Genomic DNA, 20,693 nt, shown 5'->3' with positions numbered 1-20,693 from the left:
AGCCGGCTCGAGTGCGAGGCAGTCCGACTATGAAATCCATACCAATTTCATCCCATTTCCACTGAGGGATCTGCAACGGCTGGAACAATCCAGCAGGTCTCTGGTGCTCTGCCTTAATTCTTCGGCAACTATCGCACATAGCCACATGCTCTGCGATTTCCCTCTTCATTCCGTACCACCAGAATTTCTTCTTCATATCTTGATACATCTTCTCACTGCCAGGGTGAATCGAATAGGCTGTCTCATGAGCTTCCTTAAGAATCAACTCCCGAATGGATTGGACATTGGGAACACACAAGCGGTCTTTGAACCATATCACACCTGCTGCATCTTCTCGAAAATCTTTGCCTTTGCCATCTAGAATCAGTCACCGGATCTCACTGATTTTCTCATCATTCTTCTGCGCTTCTTTGATTTCGCGCTCCAAGGTAGGTTCCAACTCAACTGTGACTCCTCGCGAATTGTTCAGAAATCCGAGACTCAACCTGTCAAATTCTTTGGCCAACTCATAAGGCATCGGACGAGCAACCATCAGATTGACTTGACTCTTTCTGCTCAAAGCATCTGCCACTACGTTTGCTTTGCCTGGATGGTAATGAATCTCCAACTCATAGTCTTTGATCAACTCTAACCATCTTCGTTGCCTCATGTTCAACTCTGACTGAATGAATATGTACTTCAGACTCTTGTGGTCTGTGTAAACATCGCATTTCTGTCCATACAAATAGTGCCTCCATGACTTCAGTGCGTGAACCACTGCTGCCAACTCTAGATCATGGATTGGGTAGTTCTTCTCATGAACCTTCAGCTGTCAGGACGAGTAAGCCACAACTCTTCCCTCTTGCATCAACACACATCCCAAACCTGTGTAACAAGCATCACAATACACCGAGAAGGGCTTGTGCACATCAGGCAAGACTAGGACAGGCGCTGTAGTCAACTTCTCTTTCAGCGCTTCAAAGGCCTCTTGACATTTCTGGGTCCACTTGAACTCAACCTTGTTGCCTAGCAACGCTGTCATTGGCTTTGCGATCTTCGAAAACCCTTCAATGAATCGCCGATAGTATCCGGCCATTCCAATGAAGCTCTTGATTCCTCTAGCATCTGTCGGCGCTTTCCAGTTCAAAATGTCTGCCACTTTCTTCGGATCCACAGCCAATCCTTCTTTGTTGATTATGTGACCCAAGAACAGGACTTCATTGATCCAGAACTCACACTTGCTCAACTTTGCATACAACTGGTGCTCTCGCAATCTCTGTAATACCATCCTCAAATGATCTGCATGCTCTTCTTCGCTTTGAGAATAAACCAGAATGTCATAAATGAATACCACCACAAACTTATCAAGGTAATCCATGAATACACTGTTCATCAAGTTCATGAAGAATGCTGGCGCATTGGTCAAACCAAAAGACATTACTGTGAACTCATACAACCCATACTTGGTAATGAATGCCGTCTTCGGAATGTCCGAAGGTCGGATCCTGAGCTGATGATAACCTGACCTCAGATCAATCTTGGAGAACACACTGGCTCCTCTCAACTGGTCGAACAAATCTTCTATTCTGGGCAAGGGATACTTGTTCTTGATCGTGACCTCATTCAAAGCTCGATAATCGATACACATCCTCTTGGTGCCATCTTTCTTCTCCACAAACAGGACAGGGGCGGCCCAAGGCGAGGTTCTTGGCCAAATGTAACCTTTCTCTGACAGCTCATCAATCTGCTTCTTAAGTTCAACCAACTCTGGTCCAGATATCCTGTAAGCTCTCTTGAAGATAGGGGCGGTTCCAGGAAGAAGCTCTATAGCAAACTCAACTTTCCGCTCTGGTGGCATACCCGGTAAGTCCTTTGGAAACACATCTGGGAACTCGGACACAACCCTGATACTCTCAATTGGGTCTGCTTCACTGCTATCAACAGCTATCTGATAACAACTTCCTTTCTTTGGCTCAGGCGGGACTAACTCGGTCGCCACTTCCTCTCCTAGTGGGGACACCAACTTGATTGTCCTTTTATCACAACTGATAACTGCCTGATACTTATCTAGCCAATTCATCCCTAGGATGACATCTATTCCCTGAGTACCCATTACTATAAGGTTGGCGGGAAACGCTATCCCCCTTATTTCCACACTTATATTCAAACAAATGCTATCGGCTCGAATTCTACCACCGGCTGAGTTGATTTGAATGGGGGTTGACATGGTAGTAATTGGAAGATTATGTGCTTCTACCCATGATGCAGCAATGAAAGAATGCGTTGCTCCAGTATCAAATAACACTTCTGCAATATGGGAGTCGACTGGGAACATACCTACTATCATGCCGGGGGTCTCCTGAACTGCTTCAGCCTCCAAGTGGTTCAGTCTTCCATGATTATAGCGCGGTTGAGAGCGATTGCCTGCTCCAGGCTGAGGCACATTCTGCTTTGCTGGGGCATTGGGGCCTGACTGCTGCTGGGCTGCCTTCTTCGGACATTGCATCACCCAGTGGCCTTGCTCTCCACAGTGGAAACATGCTCTGTTTCCAACCTGAGCTGGTGCTGCCTGACTGTTCTGCTGGGCTGTTGGGGCAGGAAGGCGAGGTGCCTGCTGATTCTGCCTCTGAAACTGACCTCCTGACTGATTGCTCTGACGGTTCTGGTACTGGTGCTGAGGATACTGCCTTTGGAACTGCTGATGCTGCTGAGGTGGACGCTGGTTCTGCCTAAACTGCTGAGGTTGATTGCCTGAGAAACGAGGACGACTGCTGCTTCCAGGCTGGGGTCCACTGATCTTGCGCTTACGATCTTCCATCTCCTTACGCTTCCTTTCTGTCATGATTGCTCTGTCAATCAGGTGCTGGAATGTTGGAAAGGTGTGATTCATCAGTTGGTACTGCAGAGGGTCAACCAAGCCTCTCAGGAAACGGTACTGCCGCTTGGCGTCGGTGTTGACATCTTCAGGAGCATAGCGAGACAATTGCATAAACCTGTCCCGGTACTCACTGACAGACGATGGCCCTTGCTTGAGGGCCAGGAACTCCTCCTTCTTCACTGTCATCAGACCGGCAGGAACATGGTACTGACGAAAGCTACTTCTGAACTCTTCCCAGGTGATGGCGTCAGGGTGGGCATGGGTGGCGAGGTAAGACTCCCACCATGATTGGGCTGCCCCTCTCAACAGACGGGGACCGTACAGGACTTTCTCCCTGTCATCGCACTGAGCGGTATGCAACTCCCGCTCCACAGTGTGCAGCCAGTCTTCAGCATCCATGGGGTCAGAAGAGTGAGCAAACGTTGGTGGATGACCTCTCATGAATTCAGCACGCTTGTCTCTGGGCATTTGAGGCATCTGAGGCTGAGGTGGAGCCTGCTGCTGCTGCTGCTGAATGGCGGCCAAAGTCTGACCGATGGCTTGAACTGCCTGAGTCTGCATCAGGAACATCTGCTCGATCGACATCGGGGGCGGGGGCGGCAGGTGCTGCTGCTGAGGCACCTCCTCCGGTTGAGCGGCTCGCTCCTGTTGAGCACGCCTTCCTCCTCTGCGCCTGTTTTCTGACATCTGCAGAATGCAACCACACATCAGAACTGATCTGGCAAATCTTGCAGCATAAGAAAAGAGAATAGAATTCTTCAACAGCACTGAACAGATGAGCATCTTCACTGATCTCCAACACAGACCACACAGCTTCTCAGATAAAGAGGAGAGTGGAATAAAAGGTTTCCCAACTATATAACTAACTCTATTAACATAATAGGTAAACCAAAATGCAGGGGATACCCACACTCTGGTGACAGTCATTACAAAGATCCAAACCAAACATAGTTCATCATGACAAACACAAATGCACAGGATATAGCAAACTACCCTGTCTAACTAAGACTAACTAAGACTGAGACTAACGCTAAGACTGAAGCTTCTACGTATATATTTCGTATTAATTACAAGATCCAACTCTAACGATCTATGGTTCTAGAGTTATCTTGGTCTTGCAGTCGGGATTGCCATATGACTGGTGTCCACGCTGAGGTGAGCGGTACGGGTGCTGAGTCCCGACGGGAGCGAGGGAACCACCATCCAAGTGACGACGTTCCGCACGCTCAGCCCGCAGCAGAGCGATCTCAGCACGAGCCCTACTCAGCTCGTCTAATGCATGGTCCAGCTCCGTGTTTAGCACGGCGGCTAGGTTGACTGTGCTGCTCAACCTAGGATTGCCCTCACCAATAGGTGAGACAATCACGCTTCCTGTGCTGCCAGATGGACGGCGGGGGTAATACTTCAGGTCAAGACCATCAGCTGCCCCACCGAAAACCGAGCAGTAGTGCGAAAGCGCACGCCGTGTAGCATCTTGCATGGCTGCCTCAGCTGAGTCCCGCTCAGAGATAGAATAGTGCTCTGAGCAGGCCTCCGCACCCTGGAGACTGTCCTCCGGGCAGCGCACCAAGCAGGTTGCCTCCCAGCGGTCCGGGTAGACCCCGCGACTGTGCTGGTAGACCACACAGCGATACTCGACGGACCAAGTATGCCGGTTAAATGCCCGACGTAGCAGGGTGTCGAGAGCATCGTGGAAGTGACACCCGCGAGCAGCGTCGCGAGTGATGGGTCGAGCAACCCATCCTTCCGGCTCAGGGTTAGCAGAGAAGTCGGTGTCGTGGCTCGAGCTGTCGTCGCCACCTCCGTCGTCTGGGTCTCCTCCAGCAGCTACTCCAGAAGCTGGGGCGCCCAGTGGTGGTGCAGGGGGTGGCTCCAGAGGAAGCACAGGGGAGCAGCTCCTCACAGACTCTATCTCCTGCTGGAGCGAGAAGGAAGAGCCCTGCTGCTCCTGTCGTCGACGCTCCTGCTCCTCACGCAGGCGGTGGTGTAGTCTCTCCAAGTGGCTGGACTGTCCGGCCACGGGACGGCGAAGCGGACGCTCAGCAAGGCGGGAGGGTAAGAAGGGGATGACTGACTTTCGTGCAGTGTGTCTAAGTCGAGCCATCTACAAAAGACATCGCAAGCATAAGGGTGAGAACAGAATTAATATGACCAGCAAATAATGAATCATAAGTAAATGAAGGATTAGAATAAAACATGATTTTCAGCAAGGTATGTTATATAGTAGAACATAGGTGTGGTCGGTATGACCAACTTTTGAAGGGATATCAAAGTCAAGGCAGAGACAGAGGTCTATAGTCCTTAGAGCGACCATTCTACTCTAGGTTAGCGGTCCTACAGTCAGCACGGCTTTGATACCACTTATGTCACACCCGATTTTAGAAGGCAAACCGAATGCGAACCATGTACGTGCCAGGATCAGTTATTCACGTACACAGCAGTTACATAACATGGACATCATCACACAGTGCTCAAAATAGTATTAATAAGGGAAGTAGTCGATTACATCATACATCTGAGACGTCCATGTAGTTCTTACAATAAATCAAAGTGCAGAAAAGAAACGTAGATAACCGCGGCCTTCACAGGCAGCCGACTGGGGGTTGCCGCTAACCCACACCTAGAACTCGTCGTAGTCTTGAAACTCCTGGAAGTCTCCTTCCACAGCTTCATCTTCGCCTGAGCAGTGGTTGCAATGCTGACAACCTGGGGATGGGGGGGTTTGGTGTGTAGAGCAAGGGTGAGTACACATCAACATACTCAGCAAGCATCCTGTTTGGCTGTAGTGGACTAGCTGTATGTGGGGATAAGTCAAGCAGTTGCTTTTAGTTGGTCAGATTATTACTTACTAGTAGAAAGCCAAGTTTTAACATTAACCCAAGTTGTTAACCCAAAAGTACCCTTTCCAAACGGAAAGAATACCACTTACCATTACCATAATCATAATCAAAACCATCATTCTCATCACCACCTGTAATCCGAACATCTCTGATCAAGTATCACTAATCACTGGAGCTCCCTTGGCCGCTCATAACCGCGAGCACGGCTGATATATCAGTTTTCAAACACTCTGCAGAGGTTGTGCACTTTACCCACAAGCCGTGATTCCCATTCTGCCCGGAGAGAGCTACTCCCCATTGACCACTACCTAGGTGGCCTAGCAGGGCATCACTACGTAGCTTTTACAAAGATTCCCCGGGGCTGTAGCCACCCGTTAGGTTTCCTAAATGCACCGCACTCCTCCCCAAGGGGCGAACCCAAACTTGGCAGAGTGAGCCGCATACACCGAGCCCCATTAACGGCACGACGGCTAAGCGAACTACACCCCGGATCCTCTAATTATTCAGCTAAGGGCATCCCATTCCACCCTCGTGGTTGCACTGTTTTCCCGGGCGGTCATCCATAGAACAGGTCCTTACGAAGAGGCACTCGAGAAACCGCTCGAGCCCCCTTGATGACCACAAGTACAACATCATAATAAGAGAAGGGAAAACAGCGTATCATAGATAATCTCATCATGTTCATTGATTATAGTTGAGCAATAGCATAAAGCTAAACAGTAATAATCCAACCCAAATAGGTGAACAAGGACATGGATCACAAAAGCTAGTCAATCCTTAGGCATAAAGGTGTAAAGCGGGAGGTGAATTAAAGAATGAATAGGACAGAGATAGGTCAAGGGACACTTGCCTCCACCAACCGACTGCTGCTCAGGGGCTTCTCCTGCGAGCTCCTCGGGCTCTTCGACCGGATCGTTCTCTATGCGATTGCAAGCATACATACATTCATCCATTCAAATTGGCAAACAAACAGTACATCATACAAGGGAACAAATAAAGTGAATATGCATCAAGTATGACATTCGATATCGCACTCATTATGGTTAGAAAGAAACGGGAAAAGGTCTCGCGGGAGGGGGGGTTAAAGCTTATGCACTAATGATTAGTTACAATTGGTTCTAACAAAAGAATTCAGTTATATGCACTAAGGGAAACCTAGTCGTTTTTAGTTGATCAACATTGGACTGGATAAACAATTAATTGTATGAACTAACTAGCATAACGAAATTCTAAATTAAGTTTCCTATTTCAATAACATGAACAATGATTAACCTACCTAAAATAAAATAAGTAACAGTAATGAAAGAAAATAAAATAAAATAAAATAAAATAAAATAAAAAGGGGGGCGGTTGAACCGGCCTGGGGCAGGGGCGGCCGAGCCGGCGGCGGGCGGCCGAGCTGGCGGGGGGCGCGGGGCGCGGGGCAGGGCGCGCGGGGGCGGCGGCGGCCGAGCCGGCCAGGGGGCGGCCGAGCTGGGCGGCGGGCGGGCGGACCGGGGCGCAGGGGCAGGGGGCGGCCGAGCCGGGTAGGGGAAAGGGGAGGGGAGATGGGGGAGGGAGGAGAGGGGGAGGGGGACCTCACCGGGGACGGGGACGGGGCGGCCGAACCGGCGATGAGCAGGGGCGGCGGCTAGGGCAGGGGCGGCGGCTAGGGTGGGGGAGAATGAGAATGAGAGGGAGGGAGAGGGATTTTGGGGAAATTGAGGGAAATTGGGGGGAAGGGAGGGGGCGGCTGGGCCAATGGGCCCAAAGGGGGCGCGCGCGGGGGGGGGGGGCGGCTGGGCCGGCCAGGGGCGGCTGGGCCGAGCCGGGGCGGCCCACGGCGCGGGAGAGAGAAAAAAGAGAGAGAGAGAGAAAGAAAAAGAAAAAGAAAAAGAAAGAAAAGGTTTTTCTCCTTTTCGAAATCCGATCTTTCTAGATGAATGCACTTACATCTCTAAGCAAATCAAAGAATGCATAGTTCGGCATGGTGCATCAAACCACATAAAGTAATTTAGAGTTTTTCTTAACACGGGAAATCCAAGCCAAACCCCGCTATAACTTTGGAAAAGGTCAAGGTTTAGCGAGGGAACGAGAAAAGAAAAGAGTAACGCCTGAATTTGGTGAGAGAAAAGAAGAAAAAATTCTACCCCCAAATTCAGGGCGTTACACGATGGATATTAAGTGGATGGCTTGAATTAAATCCCACTGAAGCGGTATGCTCTATCTCAATCAGAATCGTACAATCACGAATCAACGCACAACTACAGTCCATGCCCTAGATCAAATCCATACCGTTGATGTATGACCCAATAGCAATCGTGCCATCAGCCAAATTGGTATGGCACGAGTTAATCTGAGTCATTCATCAAACGGGTGACGGTAGCCATGCCGTCACCCACCTTTAGACCACGGCCGGAGGCAAACAGGGCTCTCGCGGTAGAGCACCACCGGAGCCATGCCCGCCGGCACCCCAAATGCCTTAAGCTTCAAGCGGAGTGGTGCTAAACATTGATGAGAAGATGGCAGACAAGCAGAGGGGCACATTCCGGCAACAATGTCACGATGAAGGCGGCCGCGGGGCTGTGGATCTTGCGGCCGAGTGATTGTTCCGGTGAGCGATTGCTGAGAGCTTGTCCGCCCTTGAGCCAATGCAATCAACAGCCCAGCAACCCCAAGGGCTCGCGCTCCTTCCTAACCCGGTGCCCAAGGTTGGACCGGCGGTAGAGGCGAGACCCACGTATGGCGACGCTCCTCTCCGACGAGACTCTCGACAGCTAGCACGACTTGAGATTAACCGCTAGTGGACAGGAAGGGGGCATGACCGTCATAAATAGGACATGCGGTGAAGGCGGTGGAAACTCTTCTAGGTGGGATCCGAAACAACCCCCGGTGATCTCGGCTGGCGACGCACGAAGTTCGGTATGGGGCGGTGGAGCATGATGACCGCACGGGCCCAGTGATAGCGGCAGCAGAGAAGCTGAGGCGTGGGCCCCATGTGACAGTGGCACAAGACGCATAAGTGGGCTGGCGGGGTAGGGAGGGAGTTTGGGCCGGTTTGTGGCCCACACGGGCGCGAGAGGGAGAGGCCGCAATGGGCTGTGACCAGGATACAGCCCAAGCACGGATGGATTTTGTTATTCTTTTCCTTTTTATTTTTCCTATTTTTCTTTCTTCTCTATGTCATTTTCACTTTCTTGACTTCAAATTAAGTTAAACCCCACTTTCAAAATTAACCTATCTTTATCAATATTATCATTATTAGTAAATGCACAAACAAATAAACTCCAACATGATGTGTATGTTTGTTGCTTCATTAATTACTTTGTTTACTTTAATTAGGCTCTTTAGAATTCATCATGAATGAAAGACCATACCTATAAGAAGATTAATACCATTCTTTCATTATTTACAAGTTGGGTATTACACATGGATGGTCTGGTACACACACGGATGGTCTAACTGACTCAGCTGGACAGTCCGGCAGCAGCTAGAGACCGCTGCATCTACGCACCTTCAAGCTTCGACAACCAGAAGTAGGTACATGAAAGCAAAATACATTCAAGACATCTGGTCGGCTGGTTAAAGTCGACTCTACTTTTGATCAATTACTATCCAATAATAAGAAGGTTGTTCCACGTGGTTGGCCAACAAAGCAACCTCGACCACCCACAAAAGTAACACAAGCTATAAAAAGGGCCCAAAAGGCGTCATAATGAGTGTCGCGTGTTCATCCTTCCCTAGTAGTGTGATGGTACTTTTTACCGGCATACTCATCGCCGATATATTATCATATTCAAATATGGAATAGTACGACGATGAACCTGTATTACATGCATAATCCCTTTGGTTACTCGGGCTAGGGCATCACAATTCTATGCCTTTTGACCCATTGATCAAATAGTCATGCCCGAGAAAGATGCAATCTTAAACGGCCTTTATGCATTAGAATTCTATTAAATGATTATCCTATTAGATTGAAAAAGTCGGTGACTTGCCTCGAGCTGAATTTTTACTTCAGAAACAAAATGACTTGTGAGATATATTGTTTCTTGAAGGGTGCTAATAGTGCAAGTGCTTTTGGTTCGTCAAGCTCCATCAAAAGGCAGGGACATGTGTTGAGCACCAAAAGTGGTCGGACAGTCCTACCCTAGAGCACGAACGGTCCGCACGGGAACATATTCAGTTAGGGTTCCTGATTTCTTGCGGGATTTGTTTGAGAACCGACTAGATATAGGTCTAGAGCTCCCCCATATATAAATAAAGGGGTACGTCTTATTGGAAGAACCACAATCAAATCTATCAAACCAATTTATCTTATTTGCCTTGTTCTTTTCATGCATTAGAAGTAGGAGTAATCTAGCCTTAGTGTAGCCTTTCTCAACCTCAATCTTCATATTTTTTCGGCTCTACATCGTCTAGAGAATTTTTTGGGTGGTCTGTCGATTGCAAGACAACACTATGATCTCTGCTCCCCGATGAGGTCCCTTATAGAAAGCGAGATTCATGTTTCTACGCAGAAAAAGACTCTGCGTCGTTGCAGACCGTCCGAAACTACGCATGGACCATCCGAAAACACGCAGAGAGGAACATCTCCTGCACCACTGTGCAATGCACGATCCTAGACCGTCCACGCTAACGCCGAGACCACCGCCTCGAAATTCGTACCGGTGTTTAGTCTAAAATAACGCCCACAAAAACAAAAGCATCTGGTGCAACGCCATCGATGCAACAAAAACACACACACCATTTTTTCCCCAAGGAAAATGAGATGAGATATTTTGGGGGATGCCGACCTATAGATGGCCAACCGGGCCGCACGGCACGGCACTGGCACTAGCACGGCTAGGCACGGCACGAAAGGGCACGGCACGGTTAGGCACGGTAGAAGATCCGTGCCGTGCCTATTAGTGCCAGCGTGCTGGGCCCTCGGCCCAGGCACGGCACTACCAGTGCTTAACCGTGCCGTGCCGTGCCAACAGGCACGCCAGCACGCCAGTGCTAGTGCCAGCACGGGCACTACGAGTAGAAAAACCAGCAGCAGCATTCAAACAGCATAACTGAGTAACAGATTTCATAGTTAATAACAGATTCAAACAGTATTCAAACAGCATTCACAAAGAGAGTAAGAGACTAATCAAACAACAATTTTATGAGCTGTAGTGCAATGGCTGCCTCGTTAAAAACCTGTCTAGGTAAAACTCACCCTTGTGAGAAACCCTAGACAGGAAAAAAGAGTACAGCCCAGCTCATTAAAATGTTTTTCAAATGTTTACAGTCCAGTCCAGTGTCCAGGTGCATAATATTACAGTCCCATTACAGAAATGGTCAGAAAGAGAGTAAGACTAATCAAGATAAAGATCTTCAAATGTTTCTTCAAGCTCTTTGTCATCCACCATGTGTTGCATCCTTGCTTCAGCATCCTCCCAATCTTTAATGCATGTCAACATCTCAACCACATCAGACTTCAATCTCCTCCTCCGCTCGTCGATGATCCTGCCAGTTAAACTAAAAGTGGATTCTGAAGAGATGGTAGACACAGGAACAGTTAAAATATCTTTAGCCATAATTGATAGTACTGGATAAGTGAGTTTGTGCTGATGCCACCAGTGCAAGATATTGAAATCATCAGTTAATTGGTTGACAGTGTCACAATCTAAGTAAGAAATGAGTTCAGAAGCAGTAGAAGCTGAAGAGCTTGCAGCATGCAGTAGAGCAGTTGCAGAGGTATCTCTAGCAATGTTTAGAGTAGAAGCAAAAGAATGCATACCAACAGAAGTACCCACATCATCAGCATCATCATAAATTTCATCCCAAGCAGACCGTTTCTTACCAGACAAGTTAGGAGGGACAACCCTGTTCAATCTAACAGATCCACATTATAGGTCTAAGCAACCTCATGGCAGCAGCATTAGATGATGCATTGTCTAGGGTAAAAGCAAACACCTTATTAGTCAAGCCATAATCAGCAAGCACACCAGCAACACGATCAGCAATGTTTTGTCCATTGTGTGACACATCAATAAGAACTAAAGCAAGCACCCTTTTCTCTAGTTGCCAATCAGGGTTTATGTAATGGGCAACAACACTAAGGTAGTCCTCTTTGGCATTACCAGACCAAATGTCAGAGGTCAAACACACACAATTAACATCAGAAGAAGAAAGTGTCTCAACAAGCTTAGCCTTTTTGTCAGTGAAGTATTTAACCATGTCTCTGGTGGTGGTTTGCCTAGAGACAGGCACAAATTTAGGATTATGTGCAGTTCTAATGTAGTGTTCAAATGCAGCATTTTCACCCAAACTAATAGGAATTTCTAGCCTAGCAAGCAATCGAACCAATTCATTACGTGCAACCATAAGACAGTACTCCCAATTACGCATACTACCATCAGGATTAAAAGATATCTGAGACTGAGACATGCGGGTTTTTTCACGCCTCCTGGGACATCTATCTCTATGTCGGGTCAGGTGGCCAGTGCCACCACTAGAGAGAGCAGAATATTGCTTAGAGCAATGTATGCACTTAGCTGCAAACCTTATCTTCTTACCATTCACGGTTTTGAAAATTTTCTCGAAATCTAACCACACTGCAGAAGTAGAAGGACGACAACGCTTGGAACTGTGTTCGTCCCCTTCACCTTCCTGATCCTGACCACCGACTTGTTGTTCATCACCGACATGGACGGGATGCTCACTGCTAAGGCCAAAGAGCGCTGCAGCATCCTCCCGGAGGTCATCCTCATCGTCGTCTCCGGCCAACCCACACAACCGTCGCTCCTCGTTGCAGTCGATCTCAACAGTTTCATCGTCGGAGACGGCCATCGACCCACCTCGGGCTCGGAGTCCCGGTTCCTCAACGGAGTAAGCCGGAGCACCAGAGCTAGGAGAGAGGAGGGGATGACCGGTCCGGCCAACCGGTTCCTCCACGGATTTGAATCCGGAGCACCAGAGCTAGGAGAGACCGGAGCTAGGAGAGACCGGAGCACCAGAAGAAGATAGGTGAGGGAGACCAGAGCTAGGAGAGAGTAGAGGCCGAGAAGAAGATAGGTGAGGGAGACCGGAGCTAGGAGAGAAGAGAGTACAAGTGCCAGTGCCAGTGCCGGACAGTGCCGGAGGGGGAGAAGAAGATAGGTGAGGGAGACCAGAGCTAGGAGAGAGGAGAGGCCGAGAGGGAGACCGGAGCTAGGAGAGAAGAGAGTACAAGTGCCAGTGCCAGTGCCGGACAGTGCCGGAGGGGGAGAAGAAGATAGGTGAGGGAGACAAGAGCTAGGAGAGAGGAGAGGCCGAGAGGGAGACCGGAGCTAGGAGAGAGGAGAGTACCAGTGCCAGTGCCAGTGCCGCCGTACCGGACCCCGGAGTCCCGGTTCCTCAACGGAGCAAGCCGGAGCACCGGGATCTCCGCAGAAGCGCAGATCACACCGGAGGCCGGAGGGGGAGAAGAAGACAGGAGAGAGGAGAGAGATGAGGGAGAACGGAGCACCGGGATCTCCGCAGAAGCGCAGATCGCACCGGTTCACAAACCCTAATAAGCCGGAGCACCGAGATCTCCGCAGATCACACCGGAGGGGGAGAAGAAGACAAGAGATCCGAGCGGGGGTTATGGATCTGAGTTACCCGGTTCACAAATGCGCAGATCCGAGCGGGGGAGAGCCGGAGAGGATCTCCATTCTCCGACGAGCGACGATCGATCCGAGTCCGAGCGGAGGCGCCGAGGCGGAGAGCCGGAGACCGCAGACCGGAGGCGGAGATGGAGACCGGAGCGCTTAGCGGAGGCGGAGGCCGGAGGGAACGAGGGAGAGGGGAGCTCGCCGGACGCCGCCGAATCGCCCGCGGGCCGCGGCTGAGCGAGAGCGAGTTAGGGTTTGAGCGAGAGCGAGAGCGGGTGAGCGAGTGAGCGACTGAGCGGCCGCGGCTGGGGAGTGGGGACTGGGAAGTGGGGGCCGGGGGCGGGTTACACTGCTGGCCGGCTGCTGGGTGGGCCGTGCCGGCGCCGTGCCAGCCCAATTTACCGTGCCGTGCCTGGGCCGACCCTACGGGCCCAAGTGGTGGCCCAGGCACGGCACTAAGAACGGGCCGTGCCCGGCACTGGCACTAAAAGGTCCGTGCCGTGCCGTGCCAGTGCCGTGCTTTTTAGTGCCGTGCCAGTGCCGGCCCGTCGTGTTAGTGCCATTTGGCCAACTATATGCCGACCAATTCAAGCCGTGTTCCTCGCTTCGCTTCGCATGGCGTCCTCTTCGCGCTGCTGTGCTGTACCAAGCCAGTAACCGTATCGTACCGTACGGCGCCTTTACATCGAATCCTTTGCGCCCAAGTCAAGCGTCCCTTTCCGTGCGATTGGGCATTTTGATTCACCGTGGGGGTGCGTCCAGGTTGATAGCGCCGGTCGCTTCAGATCCAGAAACGCGCGCATGGTGTGGCGGCGCGCTGGACTTGGAGAACGGCTCAACTCGAAGCCAATTTGGCTACATTTTTATAATACTAGTTTATTTATCGTGGGCCGCTGCTACCAACGTGCCGGTAACTCTTCATGTCTATCTATCTTGCTTGTTTCTTGGACTATTTTTCAGCTATATATGTTTCCTCCGGTTTTTTTTTTCTAAACCACGGAGGCTTGGATTTTGTGGGCTTGTCTCATTGTCTGCGTAGAACCAACAATGCTGAAGTGTTACTGAACCATCCATGTGTTCCCCTGCTGCTTCGAAGCTGTATATTATTACTACCGCTCCATCATGTGTCGCTGTCGGCCGCAAAGATTTCCATGATGGATTCCATCATCCATGCAGGTAGCCGGTAGCGTCGTCGCAGCCGGCGAGTATGAGCAGCAGGAAACGCCGCGCTTGATTCCGTCCGTCCGAGCTAGCACACTAGCAGTACCTTCAGTCACGGGAAATTCACACGGCAGTGCATGTGTCCACTGCCCTCCATCTCGCCATGGCTGTGACCTGTGAGCCCCACGTTGCGCTAGCTAGAGAGCCTTCTTCTTCTTCCCCCAGGGGACCGTTGCGGACCAGTCCACGGCATGACGGCAACGGCATCCCCGTGACGAGAGCGACTCGTTACAGTAGCAACAAACCGGCCGGAGGGTTTCCTAACCCATAGGCCATAGCCGAATGCGCGCGCGCGCGTGACCGCGGCACTTGGCTGTCGCCATCGGGCATGCACCGGCCGCCGGTGGCCAGAGCGTGCGCCGTCGTCGCTGTAGCGCTCGCTTCCCCGAGTGGGGGGTCCGGGTCCGGGTTCTTGGCCCCGCTCGCGACGTGGTGTGGTGGGGGACTGGGTTTTGCTCCTTCTCTAGTCCGTCCGAGATGGTTAACGCTAGCTTCTATCTTGGCTGATTATCCCGGTGGTTGGATCCGTGTCTCTGTCTTTTCCGGTAGTCCCCGCGTGGCGTGGCCTTGCCGTGGCACTGGCAGTGGCGGACGGGCGCGCGTACCTTGATGAGAGCCACACCGATGTGGGTGGTGCGTGCTACTACTGCTGCCTCTCTGGCGCGCGGCTATTCCATTCTCCTTCGTCGTCATCGTCATGGAATCCATCATGAAGGCTGAGCGGAGCAAGGCTGCTGCTGCCGCACAGAGGCGGCCGCTGGCGCCGTCCGAGAAGAACAATGCAGCAGCCCCCGCCGGTCGGAGAACAGAGAGCCCTTCGAGGTTCAAGCCCGTGTCGGTGTCGCCGGCGGCTCCTGCAGCGAGGCGGTGCGGTTCTCCGAGCCCCGGCCCCGCCTCTGCGGACGGCGGCTCGGCGACGTGCAACGGAGCGCGGTCGGCTGCCGCGCCTTCTCCTGCGCCGTCCTCTCGGCTGAAGCCCTCGGCCGCGGCGAGGTCCGCGTCTGCCGTGTCTCCACGTGACGCGGCCGCCGATGGACACGGCACTCCACCCCGTGCAAGGAAGGGCAAAGACTCCGACCGCCCGTGGGCGTCGGCGCGGAGCTCGTGCTCGTCTCCCCTGCTTCGACCAGAGGCAGAGCACGGGCAGTCCCCTGCCACTGCCAGTAAGGTAGACAGGCTAGTCCGTGGCCTACCTTCAGAGCCGGTGGTCAGACTGAGGCCAGGAGCTGTGGCTGAGAGGAAGACGAGCACGAGCCCTCGACCTCGTGGAAGGAGCACGAGCAAGAACAACACCGGCGACCAAAGCCAACACGAGAATGCTCGCCCTCCGGAGTCCCCTGCCAACAGTGTCGCCCTCGCCGATAAACACTGGTGGCCGGGGATGATGGCTGGCCTCTCTTCGACAACCGCCGCTTCTGCGGAAAAGGCTAGCAGGTCTGACGCCTCTTCGTCATCAGATGCTTCAGCAGGACGTTCTCCTCCAAGGAGGACGCGTCCATGTGAAGGCGCAGCAACCGGCAAGAGCGTGAAGCGGGGACCATCGAACGAGACGGCGCAGATCGTTCACCGGAGAAGGAAAGACAAGGCGGCGGACTCCAGCAGCGACGCCTCCTCGCAGATGTCGGAGAGCTCTAAACCCACCTGCCGCCCGATCAAGCAGGCCGTTTCTCTGCCCGTTCCAGCTCTGCGCCGGTCCTCGTCTACTACCTCCCGGTCCTGCCAGACCCCGTCGCGGATGAGGCCGTCAGCAGCAGCTTGCCAATCGAAATGCGCGTCTTCGGCTGCTCGAACGGTTGTCGAACAGCCTGCTTTTAGCTACATCATCGCTGATGCGCGGAAAGGGAAGAAGAACGCATGCCAGATTGAGAACGTACACCAGCTCCGTCTGCTGAGCAGTAGGTATCTGCAGTGGCGCTTCGTGAATGCACATTCAGAAGAGACACTGTCCCATAGAAATAGTGTTGAGGTAACTTTGGCAACGTCGCATCTTACGTTACCTATGTTCATGATATATATATTTTTGCATCATATAATCAGTCAGTATGCACACTATTTACCGGCAATGGTGTTTTAGTGTCTTAAGTGATTTTTTAGTTTTTTTTGTAGGTAAATTTTCTGTACCAACGTTAAACTGACACGAAACCCTTTTTCTCCTATCATGCAAGCAGAGTGTTCTTTACAATGTTTGGGAAAGTATCTCGACACTGCGGGATGCTATGGCAATAACAAGAGACAGTGTGCGACACCTGCAGCAACAAGTGAAGCTGTATCACATTCTAACAGAGCAGGTGCAGTGCAATATTCAGAAACCAGTCACTTTGTTTTTGCATCTCGACCTGTTTAGGATCGGAGGACCCATGCATAGACATTTTTTTTTTGAAAAAAAACCATATTAATAAATAGATGTTTTTTAGATAATGGAAAGAACCAACCATATTGAATAGATATATATGTGTGGAAACCTTATGGGCAGCCTTGTTTTCTCCCATAATTCGGTTTACTGACCATGCATACACTAGTATGATTCAGATTTGTTACCTTGAGCAATGGCCTGCACTAGAAGAAGAATGCAATGGCACACTAGTTGAGGCGACGGAGGCTCTCAAAGCAAGCACGCTTCGCCTTCCAGTCACATCAGGAGCACAGGTGTGTGCCAAACAAACATCTTCCAACTAATGAACAGTAGTCTTTATTGTTTCTACTAGGATATATATAATAATGGCATTGCTACTGCGTGAGCAGGCTGACGGAATTGCAGTCAGGAACGCTATAAGCTCAGCCGTTGATGTCATGCAAGCTCTGAGTTCCTCTATCTACTACGTGCAATCGAAGGTTGGGTTTTTTTTAGCTTTCGGTTCTTCCACAGTATGTCTCTACTATGATGATTTGGAACGAGCCTCAGAATCATTGTAAACTAATTATATATGTTTAAAAGGAAACAACTATAATCTATGAACTGTTTATATTATTAGTACTACATGGTTTGGTGGAAGATGGGAGGACGTCCTTGCTGCCGTTATTGACGCTAGGACATGCGTGCGTGCCAGGTCGAAGACAGGACATGTTTGGTTTCGGGACTTTCGGCTACGGCAAGAGAGGAAAACGTCGCCCTTGATCAATGCAGAGAGCTCTTAGCTACGGCAGCAAAACTGCAGGTATTTTTTGGATTACTGTCAGGTCAAACCTTCTATTATCAAATCAGCAAGTGTCTAAAACAATCGGAAAAGCCTAAAAAACAATCGGCAAAGAAAGATCGACGAACCGTACATCGACAACGACTTTTTATCAAGTATTTTTTATCGGGCACTTGGTAAAAACTTTGTCGAGTATCGGCCGCTACTCGGCAAAGAAAAGTCGTCGTCACGGCGCTAGGTAACGGCGACGGAGTCTATACCAAGTGTCACGGCTCACTCTTTGTCGAGTGTCCACTGTACTGACACTCGGCAAAGAAGCCCCACATGGGCCCCTTTACCAGAGCCTTTAGCATATTAGGTGGCACTCGGCAAAGGCGGCCGAGTGTCCGCCGGACTAGCACTCGGCAAAGGGATCACCAGCGGGCCCCTTTGTCAGTTTCGTTACCGAAAGTGTGACTTTGCTGAGTGTGGCACTCGACAAAAAATTCTTTGCCGAGTATCCGACAAAAAACACTCGGTAAAGTGCCGGATTCCGGTAGTGTCCGAGACCGCTGATCACCGTTTGCGTTTTATCTTATTACCATCTTGATAATTCACAATTTAGTTCCCACTTAAGCTCTCTGGATTCAATAAACATTGGCATTCCGTACCCTAGGTGACTGATATATATGAATTTTATTAAGAAAATGTTGAGATTAAAACCCATTCTAGAAAAATTTATGCACGGCAAGTAGGGGTGAAAACGGTCGAAAACGCTGGGTAAATACTAAAACCATTTCCGTTTTCATATTTTTTCTCGAAAATGAAATCGAAAACAAAAACGACATCGGTAATTCGGAAATGAAAGTTAAGTACAGAAAACACATCAGTTACTGTCGTAATCTAAAATACACCGGTAAAAGTCGTAACATGTACCCTCAATTAACTTTAATTTAAAAATTCACACAAGTCGTACATCCACATAAAAAAATAGTAAAAAAATATAAATATTCACAAATTCATGAAGGATTAAAACATATCTCACAAAACATTAAAGTAATATCTCATAAATACAAGTGACAGGCACTGCGCACATATACATATAGTTATAGAAAGTCAACATAATTGGTATCATCCTGGTCCTATAAAGCCCTTGTGCAAATTATGAATATATGTATCAAGAGTAATAATTGTAAAGAAACTATAAATAATATCCATAAAAAGATTCACTCTAAATTATATACCATTATATAGATCTTGATTTTAGGAAAACAATGAAATTAGTTTCATAATTTTCTTAGTAAAAACAAATTTATTAAGAATTTATAAAGTTTCTAAAAAATGCCGAATTTATTAGAGACGGTAAAAATACCAAATAAATACCGTGAATTCCGGAAATGGTTATAAGAGGATCGAACTATTTCTGTTTCTGATTTTTTGTACCGATTTCGTTTCCATATTTTTGGTAGCCGTTTACATTTAGCCTTGAATTTCGGTGAAAAATCGAAAATGATTTCCGATAAACAAAAAGTTACCGTTTATGTTTTCACCTATATCTGCCAGACAAATTCAAAGAAATTTCGTCTTTTAGTTCACATCACTTTAGTTTTATCTTTTTTCCATGGATTTTTTTTTAAAGATTGAGTTGAACTCAACTTTTCAGGGAACTTCGTATATGGACTCACTAATCATTGTTGATATGCGTCTTTTATTTTTTTTCTAGTAATTGCACGTTTGCACCAAAGTGTATAGGCTTACATACTTTACAGTACAGGTATTCTAGTTCGATAGTACTCGTACGTCAAAGCAGCCGTGAGCTGTTGAGACTTGAGAGGATTATTGTACTCCGCCCAAGTCTACATATACATACTGGTTAAGGGATTGTTTGGTTACTACAAACTAATTTTTAGTCCATCCATTTTATTGCATTTGAATTTATAAATTGTCATATATTTTAGTTTCCGTATTTACCACTTTATGAATAAAATAAAAAATAGAATAAAATTGAGACACTAAAAAATTAGTGCCTAGAGATCAAACACCCTCTTAAGTTTGCATTGCCATATCATGCGTTTGGAATTGTTTGCTCCTCGTGGGCTGTGGCTGGACCGTGGTACCTGACAAATTCCGCCGGTAGGAATCCGTCCATAGTTAGTTCTGGACCATTTGACGAAGAGCTACTGAATCTATTTGCCTTCAGCGTCCCGGCTGAATTTTCCATCAACAGTGCATTGTGCATATCTTGAAACAACAAACTCGAACTATATGTAAGAATTAAGATAGCAGGTTATTACATGGATTATCTTTGGTCAGGTGCAGGAGACCAGCCTTCGCACGCTTCTGATGCAACTGCGGCAGAGATCTGCAGGATGAACTGACAAAGATGATGAAGGAAAATAACCATGTTTTTGACGTCAACACTGCCAACATCAGCCTACGTCGTACGTACTGGAACATACTCCCACCAAAGTAAACAGTGATCTGTAGAGATGAGTAGCAGACTGCGCATACCGCACGTATACAGCCATACACAGTATCTGTCCTTGGGGGTATGGCCGTATGGGGGCGTTGTGCATTTCTGCAAGCCTGCAGCTAACGACTCACGACGCTTACAATTGTTTGAGGAAAAGAAAAAGGACAAAAGGTGTAAATGATTTTCACCGTACTGTAGTTCTTTTATTTGTTTGTTTGTTTTCATTTCATAGGGGACGTTAGTTGTTTCTTCAGGGAGCTAGCAATCTTTCTTACCCAGCTCCCACTGTACATCTTGATTTTTTCGAGAAGTGAAAAGAAAAGAAAAAGGATAGAAGAAGAACCGCCAACAAATTTATCGTGTCATTTTCACTGCAGTATGCAGCTTCTTTGCCGAGTGTCTGAAGCAATCGGTAAAACCTTGGAAACACTCATCAACTATAAACGACTGCTGACGGCCCTTTACCGAGTGTCCTTAATGCCGAGAGTTTGACACTAGGCAAAGGGACTTTGCCAAGTGTCCTTCTATACCGAGTGTCGCACTCTCGCTAAACGTTGTCATTGTCGAGAGTCTTATTTCGTCGATAGTAGCTGTAGCACCCAA

General features: G+C 49.1%; 1 protein-coding gene and 1 pseudogene across 2 annotated transcripts; one reads left to right on the top strand and one right to left on the bottom strand.

Moving 5' to 3' along the window:
* The window catches only part of LOC103655310 (uncharacterized), a 132,398-nt pseudogene extending 124,262 nt beyond the window's left edge, over window positions 1-8,136 (bottom strand).
* A 6,762-nt stretch (window positions 8,137-14,898) lies between these two features.
* On the top strand, window positions 14,899-20,443 carry LOC103653308 (QWRF motif-containing protein 4). 2 transcript variants are annotated; one of them, XM_008680245.3, is made up of 6 exons: window positions 14,899-16,470; window positions 16,673-16,792; window positions 17,034-17,150; window positions 17,247-17,336; window positions 17,552-17,659; window positions 19,937-20,443. In XM_008680245.3, the coding sequence occupies exons 1-6, from the start codon at window positions 15,202-15,204 to the stop codon at window positions 19,988-19,990; spliced, it is 1,758 nt and encodes a 585-aa protein (XP_008678467.1). In that variant the 5' UTR covers window positions 14,899-15,201; the 3' UTR covers window positions 19,991-20,443. The 2 variants fall into 2 exon arrangements, with proteins under 2 accessions (XP_008678467.1, XP_008678466.1); XM_008680244.3 differs by having other exon boundaries at window positions 14,901-16,470; window positions 19,931-20,443.
* Window positions 20,444-20,693: the final 250 nt, after the last annotated feature.

The sequence above is a fragment of the Zea mays genome, chromosome 4 (assembly GCF_902167145.1).
Source record: "Zea mays cultivar B73 chromosome 4, Zm-B73-REFERENCE-NAM-5.0, whole genome shotgun sequence".
Classification (NCBI taxonomy): Eukaryota; Viridiplantae; Streptophyta; class Magnoliopsida; order Poales; family Poaceae; genus Zea; species Zea mays.
Note: the sequence above shows the minus strand (reverse complement) of the source record. Positions and strands in the feature narration are given on the sequence as shown.

Excerpts from the sequence above, each read along its gene's own strand:
- LOC103653308 (XM_008680244.3), top strand. The coding sequence starts at position 15,202 with ATGGAATCCATCATGAAGGCTGAGCGGAGCAAGGCTGCTGCTGCCGCA. Across the intron at positions 16,471-16,672 it reads CCCATAGAAATAGTGTTGAG|AGTGTTCTTTACAATGTTTG; the intron begins GTAACTTTGGCA and ends TCATGCAAGCAG. Across the intron at positions 17,151-17,246 it reads CAGTCACATCAGGAGCACAG|GCTGACGGAATTGCAGTCAG; the intron begins GTGTGTGCCAAA and ends CTGCGTGAGCAG.